Raw genomic sequence first — 13,171 nt, 5'->3', positions numbered from 1 at the left:
TCTGCTGGCGTTCAAGAAGCCATGTGCCTTCGCAGATCCAACTGACGAGCTCTTTTCTCGACCCGGTTTGGAGGATCGCACTGTGCCAGTCACTGTTGACATTTAATCTACTTTTTAAATTATTTTTTGGTAAAGGAATGATTTGCCTAACAAGCCCTTGTATATAAAGTCCCACATTTAGCACGTGTTTTGAGGCTAGTCCCAGTTTTTCTCAGGGGATTTGTTTGGACCTCTGGTCTACCAGAAGTAGGGTGGCCAACATCTAGGTGGCATCTGGAGAACTCACAACAGATCTCCAGTTATTACAACAGATCTCCAGACTACGGGGAACAGTTCCCTGGGAGAAAATGGACCCTTTGGAAGGTGGGCTCTTTGCCATTATCCCCCACAGAAGACCCTCCCCAAACCCCACCTTCCTCAGGGAAGGACCCAAAAATCTCCAGTTATTTCCCAACCCAGAGCTGGCAACCCTAACTTAGAAGGTAGTTTTCATAGACGGCCAGTTTGAAAACGGAGACTGTCAGGTTGTAGGCCAGTATTCTGTTGCAATGCCTTTTGACAGCTATTAGTGTTCTAGAGCCAGTGTGGTGTAGTTATTAAGAGCAGTGGTTTGGTGCGGCAGACTCTAACCTGGAGAACCAGGTTTGATTCCCCATTCCTCCACATGAGCGGCGGACGCTAATCTGGTGGACAGGGTTGGTTTCCCCACTCCTATGCATGAAGTCTACCAGAAGTAGGGTGGCCAACCTCCAGGTGGCATCTGGAGAACTCCCGTTATTACAACAGATCTCCAGATTTTCTGGAGACCAAATCATATGAGGAAAGGTTGAAGGAGCTGGGTATGTTTAGCCTGAAGAGGAGAAGACTGAGAGGAGATATGATAACCATCTTAATGGACTTGAAATGCTGTCACATAGAGGAAGGTGCCGAGTTGTTTTCTGTTGCCCCAGAAGGTCGGACCAGAACCAACGGGTTGAAATTAAATCAAAAGAGTTTCCGTCTTCACATTAGGAAGAATTTAACAGTTAGAGCGGTTCCTCAGTGGAACAGGCTTCCTCGGGAGGTGGTAAGTTCTTCTTCCCTGGAGGTTTTTAAGAAGAGGTTAGATGGCCATCTGTCAGCAATTCTGATTCTATAACCTTCAGCAGATGATGAGAGGGAACGCATCTTGGTCATCTTCTGGGCATGTAGTGGGGGTCACTGGGGATGTTGGGGGAGGGTAGTTGTAAATTTCCTGCATTGTGCAGGGGGTTGGACTAGATGACCCTGGTGGTCCCTTCCAACTCTATGGTTCTATGCTTCTAAGTCTGCTGGGTGACCTTGGGCTAGTCACAGATCTCTCCGAACTCTGCCAGCCCCACCCACCTCATGAGGTGTCTGTTGTGGGGAGGGGAAGGCGATTGTAAGCCGGTTTGATTCTTCCTTACGTGGTAGAGAAAGTCAGCATATAAAAACCAACTCTTCTTCTCCTTCTCCTCCTCCTCCTTCAGTTGTTAATTGCTATATAGCTAGTTTGCATCAACAGCTAGATTCGAGTCCCGTAGCAGCTTAGGGGTATTCTTCACGGAGATTTGCTGCTGTTTCGACGCTGATTTGCGTTGGAGTCAAATTTTGGTTATTCACCGGAGATCTGTATTTTCCCCCACTGAGCAAAATAAGCCGCATTAAAAGAGAGGCAATCCAAACCACTTTTGAGACGATCTTTCCTGTGGACGCGTGTTTTGTTGCTCAGATGCCCATGAAGAAATGTTTGCTTCGCTCCCCGGGACGTCTCCTTTCTCCTCCCCCAAGAACAGTGATTGGCTGGGGGAGTTTCGCGCTCGGACAAGAATGCCGCCCCTTTTGCTGCCTGCCTGCCTGCCTAGAGTCCTGGCACTTCTCTCCCTCCGTCCCGGAGGCTGGCGGGTGGGCAGGCGGCACGCCTTCCCCGCCCCTCGCCCGGGATGGGCCTTGGAGCTGGGCCCACACCTCCAAGCCCAGGGGGAGGTCGGACGGACGGCTCCAGGGGGAGACCGGCAGGGCCACGCCATGTGCTCCTCGCGCGCTGGGGGTGGTGGTGGTGGCAGCTCAGTCTAGGGCAGCTGGACCCGTGGGGGGGGATGTTCAAGGGAAGGGGCTGTTGGCCCTTCTGCCCCAGAGGGGAGGGGGATTTTTGAGAAATCGGATGGGAAAAATGTGCATCCTGAGAGCGGAAAACCCAAGGCAAAACTCCCTCCCATCACTCTTCTGAAGAGGGGCGGCCAGCCTGCTTTTATCTCCCTCCTCTCTCTCAATGCACTGTGGCCGGATCATGGCCAGCGTGCAATCCAGGGGCCTTCTTTCCTCTCCCCCCCCCGCCATGCACACTGGCTGGATCGGGGCTGGTGCGCAAGCTAGGAGCCCTCCTGTCTCTCACGATGCAATGTGGCCGGATCATGGCCGGCGCGCAATCCAGGGGCCTTCTTTCCTCTCCCCTCCCCCATTCCCACTTTCAGCTAAACACTTCTCTGGGCACATGGATTACCTGCACCCCCCCCCCCCAATCCTGTCTATCATTAAAGGGCAATGGGTTCCACACCTATAGAAAATCGAGGGAAGCTTTGAGGAAAGCGCTGCCTTGTCCCCCCCCCCCCAATTTGGAATCTGACTGTTCCCAAAGCAGAACAGAGCGAGGGTGGAAGAAAAATGGAGGAGACCAGAGGGACTGGTGCTTGTTTTTTGCACTGGGGCTGGTTTACCGCCCGAGGTAATCTGCTGGGCTGAGTTGGGGCGGAGCTGGGGGCAGCATAAACAATGAGCCTGTTGGAAGGGGAGGCCTCCTGCAAAAGGGACGGACCAAACTGTTGTCAAATACAGCGTACTTTGTTCCCATGAAAAACAAAAACTACAGATAATTGACGGGGATAAATCGCGGCCATGAAAAAAACATTTAAATCGTGGGGTTTTTTTAGTCCGTGGCAAAACAGAAGCAAAATCTACCGTGAAAAATGCCCCCTAGAGACTAAAAAGATTTTTTGGGTACAAGCTTTCGAGAGTATCTGATGAAGTGTGCTTTAACTCCTGAAAGCTCATACCCCAAAAATCTTGTTGGTCTCTAAGTTGCTACTGGACTAGAACCCAGCTGTTCTACTGCAGACCTACACGAATAACCTGTGCTTGTATGTTTGTACGTGCTGTTTTATCCGTTTGAAAAACAAAATACACCAGGCTACTTATCCAGCAGGTTAAGTTTATTCTTACTTTACGTTTATAATCATAGCAAACAACAGATACAAAATCACAACGCAAACAGTGACGTTGCCAGCTGTAGCAAAAAATTCACAACCCTAATAACAAAGATCCATTTCATAATATCTTACATAATAATAAACTACCCCATAACAAAGATTGCTTTATCATAATGAAAGTATTGATCAGAAGACTTACTTCAAGAGATTTTAACTGTCTTATTCATAACAACCACGGCAATAAACTTTGTCATTAGCAATGTTATCTGTTTATTTCTAGCCGCAAGTAGCATTAGAAGTTTATTCACATCTGATCTCCCTGACAATCGTAATAAGATATTTCCAAGACATCTTTCCCGACGTAATCCTTGAGCATTGGGCAGGTTTATTTTTATCATGGTTATTTCATTAGAAACTGATGTAAACATTATTGTATGATATTTTGTACAGTTAAAAAACAACAACCATGAGGAAATCTCCTGTCCTGGAATTTGTTGTTCCAAAATGAAATCAATACGGTTTTCCACAGTCTTGTCCAGATAAGCCTTAGGATTTCTCTGCTGTTCATAGTAATATGTTAACTTGGATTTTAAAAGCACTATTCCAAACTCCAATAAGTTATTTGATGAAGCCAGGAGTCCGGGACGCTCTTCTTTGATTCCAACTGGCGGCAGTACCCAGTCCAGCAGCTAGAGGCAAACTGTGTGCTGCCTTACTCTCCCGATGGCAAAGCAGCCTGGTTTGGGGGGGGGGGGGTGTCATATACCAAAAATTAAACCCAGTATCTGCAGCCAAAATATCTAGATATGGGAACAATGCCAAAATATATGGTTTAAACCTGCCACTGAGAAGCCACACCCTCAGCAGGCATCCAGATAGGAAACAATGGATCTGATTATAGGTTATCTTAGGTGCTGTGGAGCACAGGCAGGATAAATGCTGCTGCAGCCGTCTTGCTTGTGGGCTTCCTGGATGCACCTGGTTGGCTGTTGTGTGAACAGACTGCTGGACTGGATGGGCCTCCTGGGTCTGATCCAGCAGGGCCTTTCTTATGTTCTTATGGAGGATGGGGCTATCCATGGATACTAGTCATGCTGCAGACCTGTTCTCTCCAGTATCAGAGGAGCAGGCCTATCATATTGTGTGCTGTGAAACACAGGCAGGATAAATGCTGCTGCAGCCGTCTTGCTTGTGGGCTTCCTAGAGGCCCCTGGTTGGCCACTGTGTGAACAGACTGCTGGACTGGATGGGCCTGGGTCTGATCCAGCAGGACCTTTCTTATGTCCTTATGATGCATACCTATTCTCTCCAGGATCAGAGGACCATGCCTATTATATGAGGTGCTGTAAAGGAACACAGGCAGGATGGTGCTGCTGCCGTCGTCTTGTTTGTGGCCTTCCTGGAGGCACCTGGTTGGCCCCTGTGTGAACAGGTGGCTGGACTTGATGGGCCTGGGTCTGATACAGCAGGGCTTTCCTTATGTTCTTATGATGGCTTAAAGCAGGGGTGGGGAACCTTTTTCCTGCCAAGGGCCATTTGCACATTTATAACATCATTCAGGGGCCATACCAGGTGTAGATCTCCCGGTGTGGGGGGGAGAGGCTAGATTTGCCAGGTCTCCGGCCACCACCTGGAGGTTGGCAACCCCAGGGGAGGCCACGCAGAAAAGGCCTGGAGGGTGCCCCCGCTCCCCTCCTCCAGGCGGGAGGGCAGCCAGCGGTGGGCCCGAGCAAACGAGGTGCCAGGGGGGCGCAGCACGCGGTCGATCAGCAAGGGAGGAAGAGAGGAAGGAAGGAAAACAGACAAAGAGGAAAAGGGAGAGAGGGAGAAAGAAATGGAAAGAGGGGGAAAAAGAAAATGACCGAGGCAGACAAAGAAAGAGACAGAAAGAGAGGGAGAGAGAAAAGCCTTTCCCCCCCCACACACACACACAACCGCCGGCCGCACATGCTCTGCCACTGGGAGCCATGGGCCTCTTCCCCCCCCCCTCGCTGCTCAACAGCGGACAGGCAGCGAGAGGGGCTTACAGAGTAAGCCCTGGCATTCCTGCACGCTGCGGCTATAGGGGGCAGCGTCCTTCCTTCTCCTCTCGCCGACCAACAGCTGTCAGTCGGTGAGAGGAGGTCCAAAGGGTGCCGCAGCGCCTCTGCAAGTCATGGCCCCAGGAACACCCTCAGGGAGGGCTGCCCTGCCTCGCCCCTCCGCTGCAGGGCCCTGGAGCTCCCGAGGGCCACAAAAAATGTCCTCGGGGGCCACATACAGCCCCCGGGCCTGAGGTTCCCCATCCCTGGCTTAAAGGCCATTTATGCAGGATAACTTTGTGCTGGGTTTGCCGCCCCGTTTTCTGATCCGAGAATTGAGTTGACTGACAATACCTGGCTAACTGCTTCCATCTTAACAAACCTGCATCTATTTAGCTCGCAAAGTCGCACGAGGCGCCTTTTCTACCACCAGCCCATCTCAGAAGGCGGCTGCTGCAAGATGGGGAGATTTTAACAATAGACCACTCTGCAGGGGTGTTGTGAACACAACCCCCTTCTTTCAGACACACACACAATAAGAAAAGATCTCTCAGCATCTTCGGCCGTCTGCAACAAAAAATAAACGGATTCCCCGCCCCCTCCCTGCCTTTTATTTTTCCCCACTCGAAAAAATGGGGGACAAAAGGACGTCCAAAAATGCCCGGAAGTCGTTGATGCAATAAAAGCCACCGGGCTTCTTTAGGTTCGGAAACCACGCCCACCCCGGAAGCCGCCCGCAGCCAATCGCCCAGGGGGCAGCTCTGACGCGTGCGCAGTAGGCGCACGGCGGGTCGCACCCGGAAGTAGCTTCGTTCTCCGGCGGTGGGGGGCTGGTCGTCATGGCGACGGCAGCGGCGGCGGCGCCCCCGGAGGAGGAGGCGGCGGCGGCGGCCCCCGAGGCCCGGCCGCCAGCCGCCAAGCGTAAGGAAGGCAGGGCGGCGGGGAGGGTGCTCGTTTGCGCGTGTGGACCCCTAAACGCGTGGAAAGTGCGACACGCGTGCCTTTGTTGGCATGGGGCGGACGGATATGCTGTGTACTGCTTGAGCATTATTGTGTGTGTGTGTGGGGGAAAGAGTGTGCAATTAGCATCATTAAAAAAAGTGCAATGAGCATTATCATTTTTTAAAAAGGGGGGTTAGCAATGTGCCTTATTTTAAAAGGGGGGGTTGCAGTGAGCATTATCTCTCTCTTTTTTTTTAAAGGGGGGGTTTGCAGTGAGCATTATCATTTTTTTGTTTAAAAGGGGGGTTCCAATCAGCGCCATCATTTTAAAAAATGGTTTGCGATGAGCATCATCTTGTAAAATGAGACACTCGGCGCTCGAAAAGGTGTCTGTGCGCTCCGGTTGCCAACAGGCCTGGAGAAGGATGTCCTGCCCTTACAGTTCTCCTTTTAAGGAGCCAACCACTTTTATTTCAGACATTTTTTTCTGGCTTTGTTTATACTTATTTAAGGGATCCTGGAGGTTTTTTCACGGCCATCTTTTTTTTTTTTGCCAACTTCTGGGCATGAGGTCACTGGGGATGTGGGTGGGGGGAGGTAGTTGTGAATTTCCCTCCTTGCGCGGGGGGTTGGACTAGATGACCCTGGTGGCCCCGACTTCATTATTCTATGCCATCCACATGCCGGGAGTTTGGTGTGTGGCCACCCCTACTCCAGCGTGGTGTAGTGGTTAAGAGCGGTGGTTTGGAGCAGTGGACTCTGATCTGGAGAGCCGGGTTTGATTCCCCCACTCCTCCACCACATGAGTGGCAAGGGCTCATCTGGTGAACTGGGTTGGTTTCCCCACTCCTACACATGAAGCTAGTTGGGTAACCTTGGGGTAGTCACAGCTCTCTCAGCCCCACCTACCTCACTGGGTGTCTGTTGTGGGGAAGGTAATTGTAAGCCGGCTTGATTCTTCCTTAAGTGGGAGAGAAAGTCGGCATATAAAAACCAACTCTCCTTCCTTCCTTCCTTCCTCTTCTTAGCTGGTAATATGGGTCCATGTATCCATTGCATGTCCATGAATTTGTATGAGTAGCATTTGGACCTAGATCCACCCGAGTGAGTTTTGGTGCTGGCTGTCCCCAAGTGATTTTGTATCTTTACTTTCTTACCAAAATCAGTAGTACACCAATGTGGCTTCACAGGTGGGTTCACTTAATAGGAGCAGAGACAATATTATAATGTAACTTCATTTGTACTAACAGTGTTTTTACTGTTCTGTTTATTGCCCGTTTTCTTTATCTCTTTCCAGTCCCCAAACATCTCCTAGTCCTTGGGATCCGTCACTTATTTCTGCCATAGAATTAAGTATCAGTATTGTTTTTGTTTATTGAAAATTAGGGTGTTGGCCTTGTCATATTTAGGAATAACTTTGCTCTTTCTTATTTTCCATTTTTTATATAAATCAGCATACATTATCAAACACGTAGAGGAAAATACAAACATACATTGACCAGACCATATATAGAAGCATCAAGGAATCGTAATCAGAGATGTGGGGTGGAAAGTTTTCCAAGAAGGAAACAGTGCTTTATTTTTCAATTTCTAAGGATTCATTTTACACCCATAAAATTAATCAGTGAATGGAAGCCTTTGCCAGAACAAAGGCTACTCAGACTGGCAGCGGCTCTCCAGGGTCTCAGGCTGAGGTCTTTCACATCACCTACTTGCCTAGTCCCTTTAACTGGAGATGCCGGGGATTGAACCTGGGACCTTCTGCATACCAAGCAGAAGCTCTACCACTGAGCCACAGTCCCTCCCCTGGTTTCTAGTCAGGTGAGTGGAGGGGAAGGGGGATAAAAATTCAGATACGTATAACAATTCAAACATAAAATCCATTGACCTGACTGGCTGCACAGGCCAAATCAAAACCAGATTTTTCGTTATACAGTGAGATGATATTGTAATCACTGCTAAGAAGTGGGGTTGTGCATAATGCATGTTATGCTACAGACCATCACAGTGAAACTACATAGCACAGTGAGGGCGATGCTGACACAATATTTAATATTTGTATTAAGATATTACCGATTTTCCCGTTGGAATCATAACAGCATAACTGAGCAATATCAACTCAAAAACCTCTAAAGAGACAAGAGGCTTGAAACCATCCGCCAGATTCTTGGTGTATAAAGAATAATAGCCTTGCTCACTTTCCAGCTGCTGGAGGGGGAGAGATTCAAAACAGACAAAAGGAAGTATTTATTCACACAACACATAGTTAAATTGTGGAACTCCCTGCCCCAGGATTTGGTGATGGCTGCCAACTTGGAAGGCTTTAAGAGGGGAGTGGACATGTTCATGAATGAGAGGGCTATCCATGGCTACTAGTCTGAAATGGGTACTAGTTGTGATGTATACCTATTCACTCCAGTTTCAGAGGAGCATGCCTATTATGTCCTGTGGAACACAGGCAGGATAATGCTGCTGCAGTCATCTTGCTGGTGGACTATCGATGGACACTAGTCAAAATGGATACTAGTCATGATGCATCCCTATTCTTCCAAGTATCGGAGAAGCATGCCTATTATCTTAGGTGCTTTGGAACACAGGCAGGATAATGCTGCTGCAGTCGTCTTGTTTGGGGGCTTCCTAGAGGCACCTAGTTGGACAGTGTGTGAACAGACTGCTGGATTTGGTGGACCTTGGTCTGATCCAGCATGGCCTTTCTTATGTTCTTAAGAGCAGGGCTTTGTTCTTATGTTCTTACATGTGACTGTAGCTATAATGGCTCTGTTTCGTAATGCTTTTTTCCCCTTATTTTGTCCTTACAAATATTCACAGAGGATCCTGTTATTGAGACAGCAGAAGAAGCCACTGAACCCGCAGAGGCAGATATTAATGAACTTTGTAAAGATATGTTCAACAAAATGGCCATTTACCTCACAGGTGAACTGACAGGTAAGTTTATGGGAAGCCTTAAAGAAAGGCCGCATTCACAGGCATGCTTTCCCTAGGAGTACTTCTGAGTCGACTTGGCGGGGTTCTCTGAAAATCTTGTGTCTTCCCTGGATGCCGGCCCCCGGTGGGGGTAGGCTCTTAACAGAAGAGGGGGGTTTTCTAGTTAGGTGACCCCTAAATGGCCCCTGAGCTGGAACTGGAACCACCAGCGCTGCTTCCACATTGCTGCCGTTTCTTGTGAATTTGTGTCTGCAGATTGGTTAGAGATGCTTGTTTGGATCGGACTGAGGTTTTTCAGGCCTGCTGTTTTCAGTGGCTGGGCAAGCAACCAGCTGGCCCCGTGTTTACCACGATGGAAACTGCATCTTGTATAATGCCTATTTCTCTAAACGGTTGCTTTTCTTTCCTTCTCCCCCACCCTCCCTCCTATTTAAAGCCACTAGCGAAGACTACAGACTCCTGGAAAACATGAACAAGCTCACGAGTTTGAAATACCTGGAAATGAAAGATATCGCTATAAACATCAGCAGAAACCTGAAAGACTTGAATCAGAAATGTAAGGCGGGCGAGAGAGAGACTCGTTTATTTGAATCAGGCACATGTTTTTGAGTTTTGCGTACAAACTCCTCGGTCTGTCACAAGATTCTGTTAGTACATCCAGGCCGTGCGCCAAAGAAGCCATGTGCCCTGGTGTTAGAACTGGGGGCCCTGCTGGGGTTTTCTTGGATGGTTTTCTGGGACGGCCAAGGAGGCAAGAAGCTCTTCAACCTCACCAGAAGTCCCTTTAAAGAGCGCAACCGTGATAAACATTGAAAAGGAAGCTCTTGCCGTGCATATTGTTCGTGTCATCCGTGAAGTACAGCCCGTCGAGATATTCCCACAACTGTGCCTTGTTCACTCGTGTGGTTTTGAGCTGTTGCAGTTTCTCTGCCCACTTTAGTATAACCCAGTTTGGTCTTGGGTATGTCCTCTGCCCCTTCCTTTTAGCTTTTTAAAAAAACAGTCAGCGATGTAGGATCAGACATGTCTGTGGAGCAGCTTCTCCGCGGATTCTCATTGAGTCAGTTCCTCGGTGAAGATGTGGGCATTGATTGGCTGGGGCAATGCTGTGGTTTTCTTTTGTTAAGGTGCTTGTGGCTTTGACTAGAGCATGACAAGGAAATAGCAGTCCTGTATCTCGGTTTCTGGAGCCCCATGGCGCAGAGTGGGAAGCTGCAGTACTGCAGTCAAAAGCTCTGCTCACGACCTTAGTTCAATCCCGGCGGAAGTCGGTTTCAGGTAGCTGGCTCAAGGTTGACTCAGCCTTCCATCCTTCCGAGGTCGGTAAAATGAGTACCCAGCTTGCTAGGGGTAAAGGGAAGATGACTGGGGAAGGCACTGGCAAACCACCCCGTAAACAAAGTCTGCCTAGTAAACGTTGGGATGTGATGTCACCCTATGGGTCAAGAATGTCCCGGTGCTCTCATAGGGGACCTTTACATTTTTTATCTGGGTTTCTGGTAGTGCAGAGAATGTGGGGTGATTTTTACCGGTTCCCCCCCAAAGGAGACCTCCAGCATGGTGTGGTTAAGAGAAATCGAGGCTAATCTGGAGAACTGGGTTTGATTCCCCATTCCTCCACATGCAGCCTGCTGGGTGACCTTGGGCTAGTCACAGTTTTCTTAGAGCTATCTTAGCCTTGGCTCTCTTAGAGCTCTCGGTTGTCTTAGAGCTCTCTCAGCTCTCTCCCCTCTGTGTTGTGGGGAGGGGAAGGGTAGGAGATTGTAAGTCAGTTTGATTCTCCTTAAAAGGTAGAGAAAACCAGCATATAAAAACCAACTCTTCTTCCTTCCTTCCTTCCTGAGCTATTCCTGGGAGTCCCCTGCTCCCCAGAAGCAACATTTCATGGGATGTTAAGGCTGCTCTGGAAAGGGGAAATCAGCAAAAGTTGGTACCCCCTCCTTGTGCCCTCAGAAATCTACATAGGACCACTAAACTCTCCACACTGTCACAGGCTTCTGTGAGTTGATTGCCCCCCGCTGCAAGACTTCTGTAACTTACCAGCATGGGCAGCAGAAGACTTAGGTTTGTGGAGAAGTCATAGCAGGGGTCCCTACCTTTTTGAGCCTAGGGGCACATTTTGGAATTCTGAAACATCACTGTGGGTGCAGGCACAAAATGACTCCAGCACAAAATGGCTGCTGCAGCTGACCTTCAGTCACGCAGAGAAAATCCTTGGGCTGTGGTGGCAGCTGCTGCCAAAGCAATGTTTTTTAAAAATTTTGCACAGCCGATCAAACGTCCAGCGTTAATCAGAACGCTTGCTGGCCAAAAGCCCCTCCTGGCACCACCCACTTTCTAAAAACAGTTGGCAGGCACCAGGAAAGGTGTCAGCGGGTGCCGGTGCACCCACGGGCACAGCATTGGGGACCCCCGTGTCATCGCTTTGTGTGCAGAAAATCTCAAGATCAGTATCTGGTATCTGCGGTGACTAGTCTTTTAGGAACAGACCTAGGAAAGATCTTTGAGAGCTGCTGCCAGTCCGACATCAGTCTTTCTTTCTAATCGCCCTTTGTAAGAGAACTGGATTGAATAAGGACCTGGGATTCCTGTCTCATAGGAATTCCTGGATTGAATAGGGACCTTGTTGTGCATTCCTTGTTGTGGTTTTGAAAATATTACCAAGTGGCGCAGAATGGTAAGCCGCAGTACTGCAGTCAAAAGCTCTGCAACCAGCTTGCTGGGGGTAAAGTGTAGACGACTGGGGAAGGCAATGACAAACCACCCTGTAGACATAGTCTGCCTAGTAAACGTCGGGATGTGACGTCACCCCATGGGTCAGCAATGACCCGGTGCTTGCACAGGGGACTACCTTTACCTGTATCCTGATCGTGTTCTTTAAGGTTACTGACTTAAGGGTGGAATAAACCGCTCACTTTCCATGAAGCAGAAACTAATATCTGTTGTTTCCCCCCGCTATTTTCTCAAGATGCTGGCCTGCAGCCGTACCTGGACCAGATCAATCTGATCGAGGAGCAAGTGGCGGCTTTGGAGCAGGCCGCCTACAAGCTGGATGCTTATTCCAAGAAGCTCGGTAGTTCCTTCTGATTTATTTTTATTTTATCAAATTTATAATCTGCCCTCCCCAGCCAGGACTGGGCTTAGGGCAACTCGCATAGATATAAATTATTCCTAAAACACAATAAAAAAAACCCTTTAAAACAATAGTTTTAAAAGACCTGTAACATCTGTATCAACAACAGCACGTATCAAGACGCGACTAGTGTGATATATAAGCCACAGCAAAACCCACTGCGTTCCCATATCCCCAAGACAAAACAGCTCAGGAGAGGGGTGTGTGCAAGGTAGGGAGGGCAGCATTAGTGGAAATAAACCATAGCTGTCCCCAACCATAAGCCTGGCAGAATAGCTCTGTCTTGCAGGCCCTGAGGAACTCTCCAAGGTCCCACAAGGCCCTGGTCTCACTGGAGAGGCTATTCCACCAGGCAGGGACCAGGGCAGAGAAAGCCCTGGCCCTGGTTGAGGCCAGCCAGACACTCTCAGCCCCACCTGCCTCACAAGGTGTCTGTTGTGGGGAGGGGAAGGCGAGTTTTGATTCTCCTTAAAAAAGGTAGAGAAAAGTGGGGTATAGAAATAAACTCTTCTCCTTCTGTAATGACTTCAAAATGGCAGAGTCATCTTTGTGGTGGCTACGAGGACAACCTCATGTCTAGTTTGGCTCTAAGGGTTGTGCTGACAAGGGGGTTTGTGCTTTTTTTCAGAAGCAAAGTACAAAAAACTGGAGAAACGTTGAGAGAAGCCCTTTCTGTTGCGAGCCTTCTCTTCCTTCTGGAATTCTTGACCGACTTCCAAGCAGTCAGAAAACGCATCACTGACTTCACTCAATGCGTACTATGAAAAATACTCCCGACCAGACCTGTGGTGAGACTCTTGGAACAGGGACGCTGCTCTGAGGTGTCCTGAGGTGGAAAACGTCTTCCTCTCCTCGGAGATCCTGGTCCCTTTTACTGCTTTTCTTACGCGTTTCCTTACAAGCTGATAATCCACAAGCTGCCC

The 13,171-nt window shown here is 49.0% G+C and overlaps 1 protein-coding gene across 1 annotated transcript; it reads left to right on the top strand.

Annotated features, from left to right (window-relative positions):
- Window positions 1-6,066: 6,066 nt before the first annotated feature.
- On the top strand, window positions 6,067-12,924 carry BLOC1S2 (biogenesis of lysosomal organelles complex 1 subunit 2). The gene is made up of 5 exons (XM_056850165.1): window positions 6,067-6,148; window positions 8,999-9,115; window positions 9,552-9,671; window positions 12,084-12,188; window positions 12,877-12,924. The coding sequence occupies exons 1-5, from the start codon at window positions 6,067-6,069 to the stop codon at window positions 12,906-12,908; spliced, it is 456 nt and encodes a 151-aa protein (XP_056706143.1). The 3' UTR covers window positions 12,909-12,924.
- Window positions 12,925-13,171: the final 247 nt, after the last annotated feature.

This window comes from Euleptes europaea, chromosome 5, assembly GCF_029931775.1.
Source record: "Euleptes europaea isolate rEulEur1 chromosome 5, rEulEur1.hap1, whole genome shotgun sequence".
In the NCBI taxonomy this organism is placed as follows: Eukaryota; Metazoa; Chordata; class Lepidosauria; order Squamata; family Sphaerodactylidae; genus Euleptes; species Euleptes europaea.
Note: the sequence above shows the minus strand (reverse complement) of the source record. Positions and strands in the feature narration are given on the sequence as shown.

Excerpts from the sequence above, each read along its gene's own strand:
- BLOC1S2 (XM_056850165.1), top strand. The coding sequence starts at position 6,067 with ATGGCGACGGCAGCGGCGGCGGCGCCCCCGGAGGAGGAGGCGGCGGCG. Across the intron at positions 9,672-12,083 it reads GAAAGACTTGAATCAGAAAT|ATGCTGGCCTGCAGCCGTAC; the intron begins GTAAGGCGGGCG and ends TATTTTCTCAAG. Across the intron at positions 12,189-12,876 it reads TGCTTATTCCAAGAAGCTCG|AAGCAAAGTACAAAAAACTG; the intron begins GTAGTTCCTTCT and ends GCTTTTTTTCAG.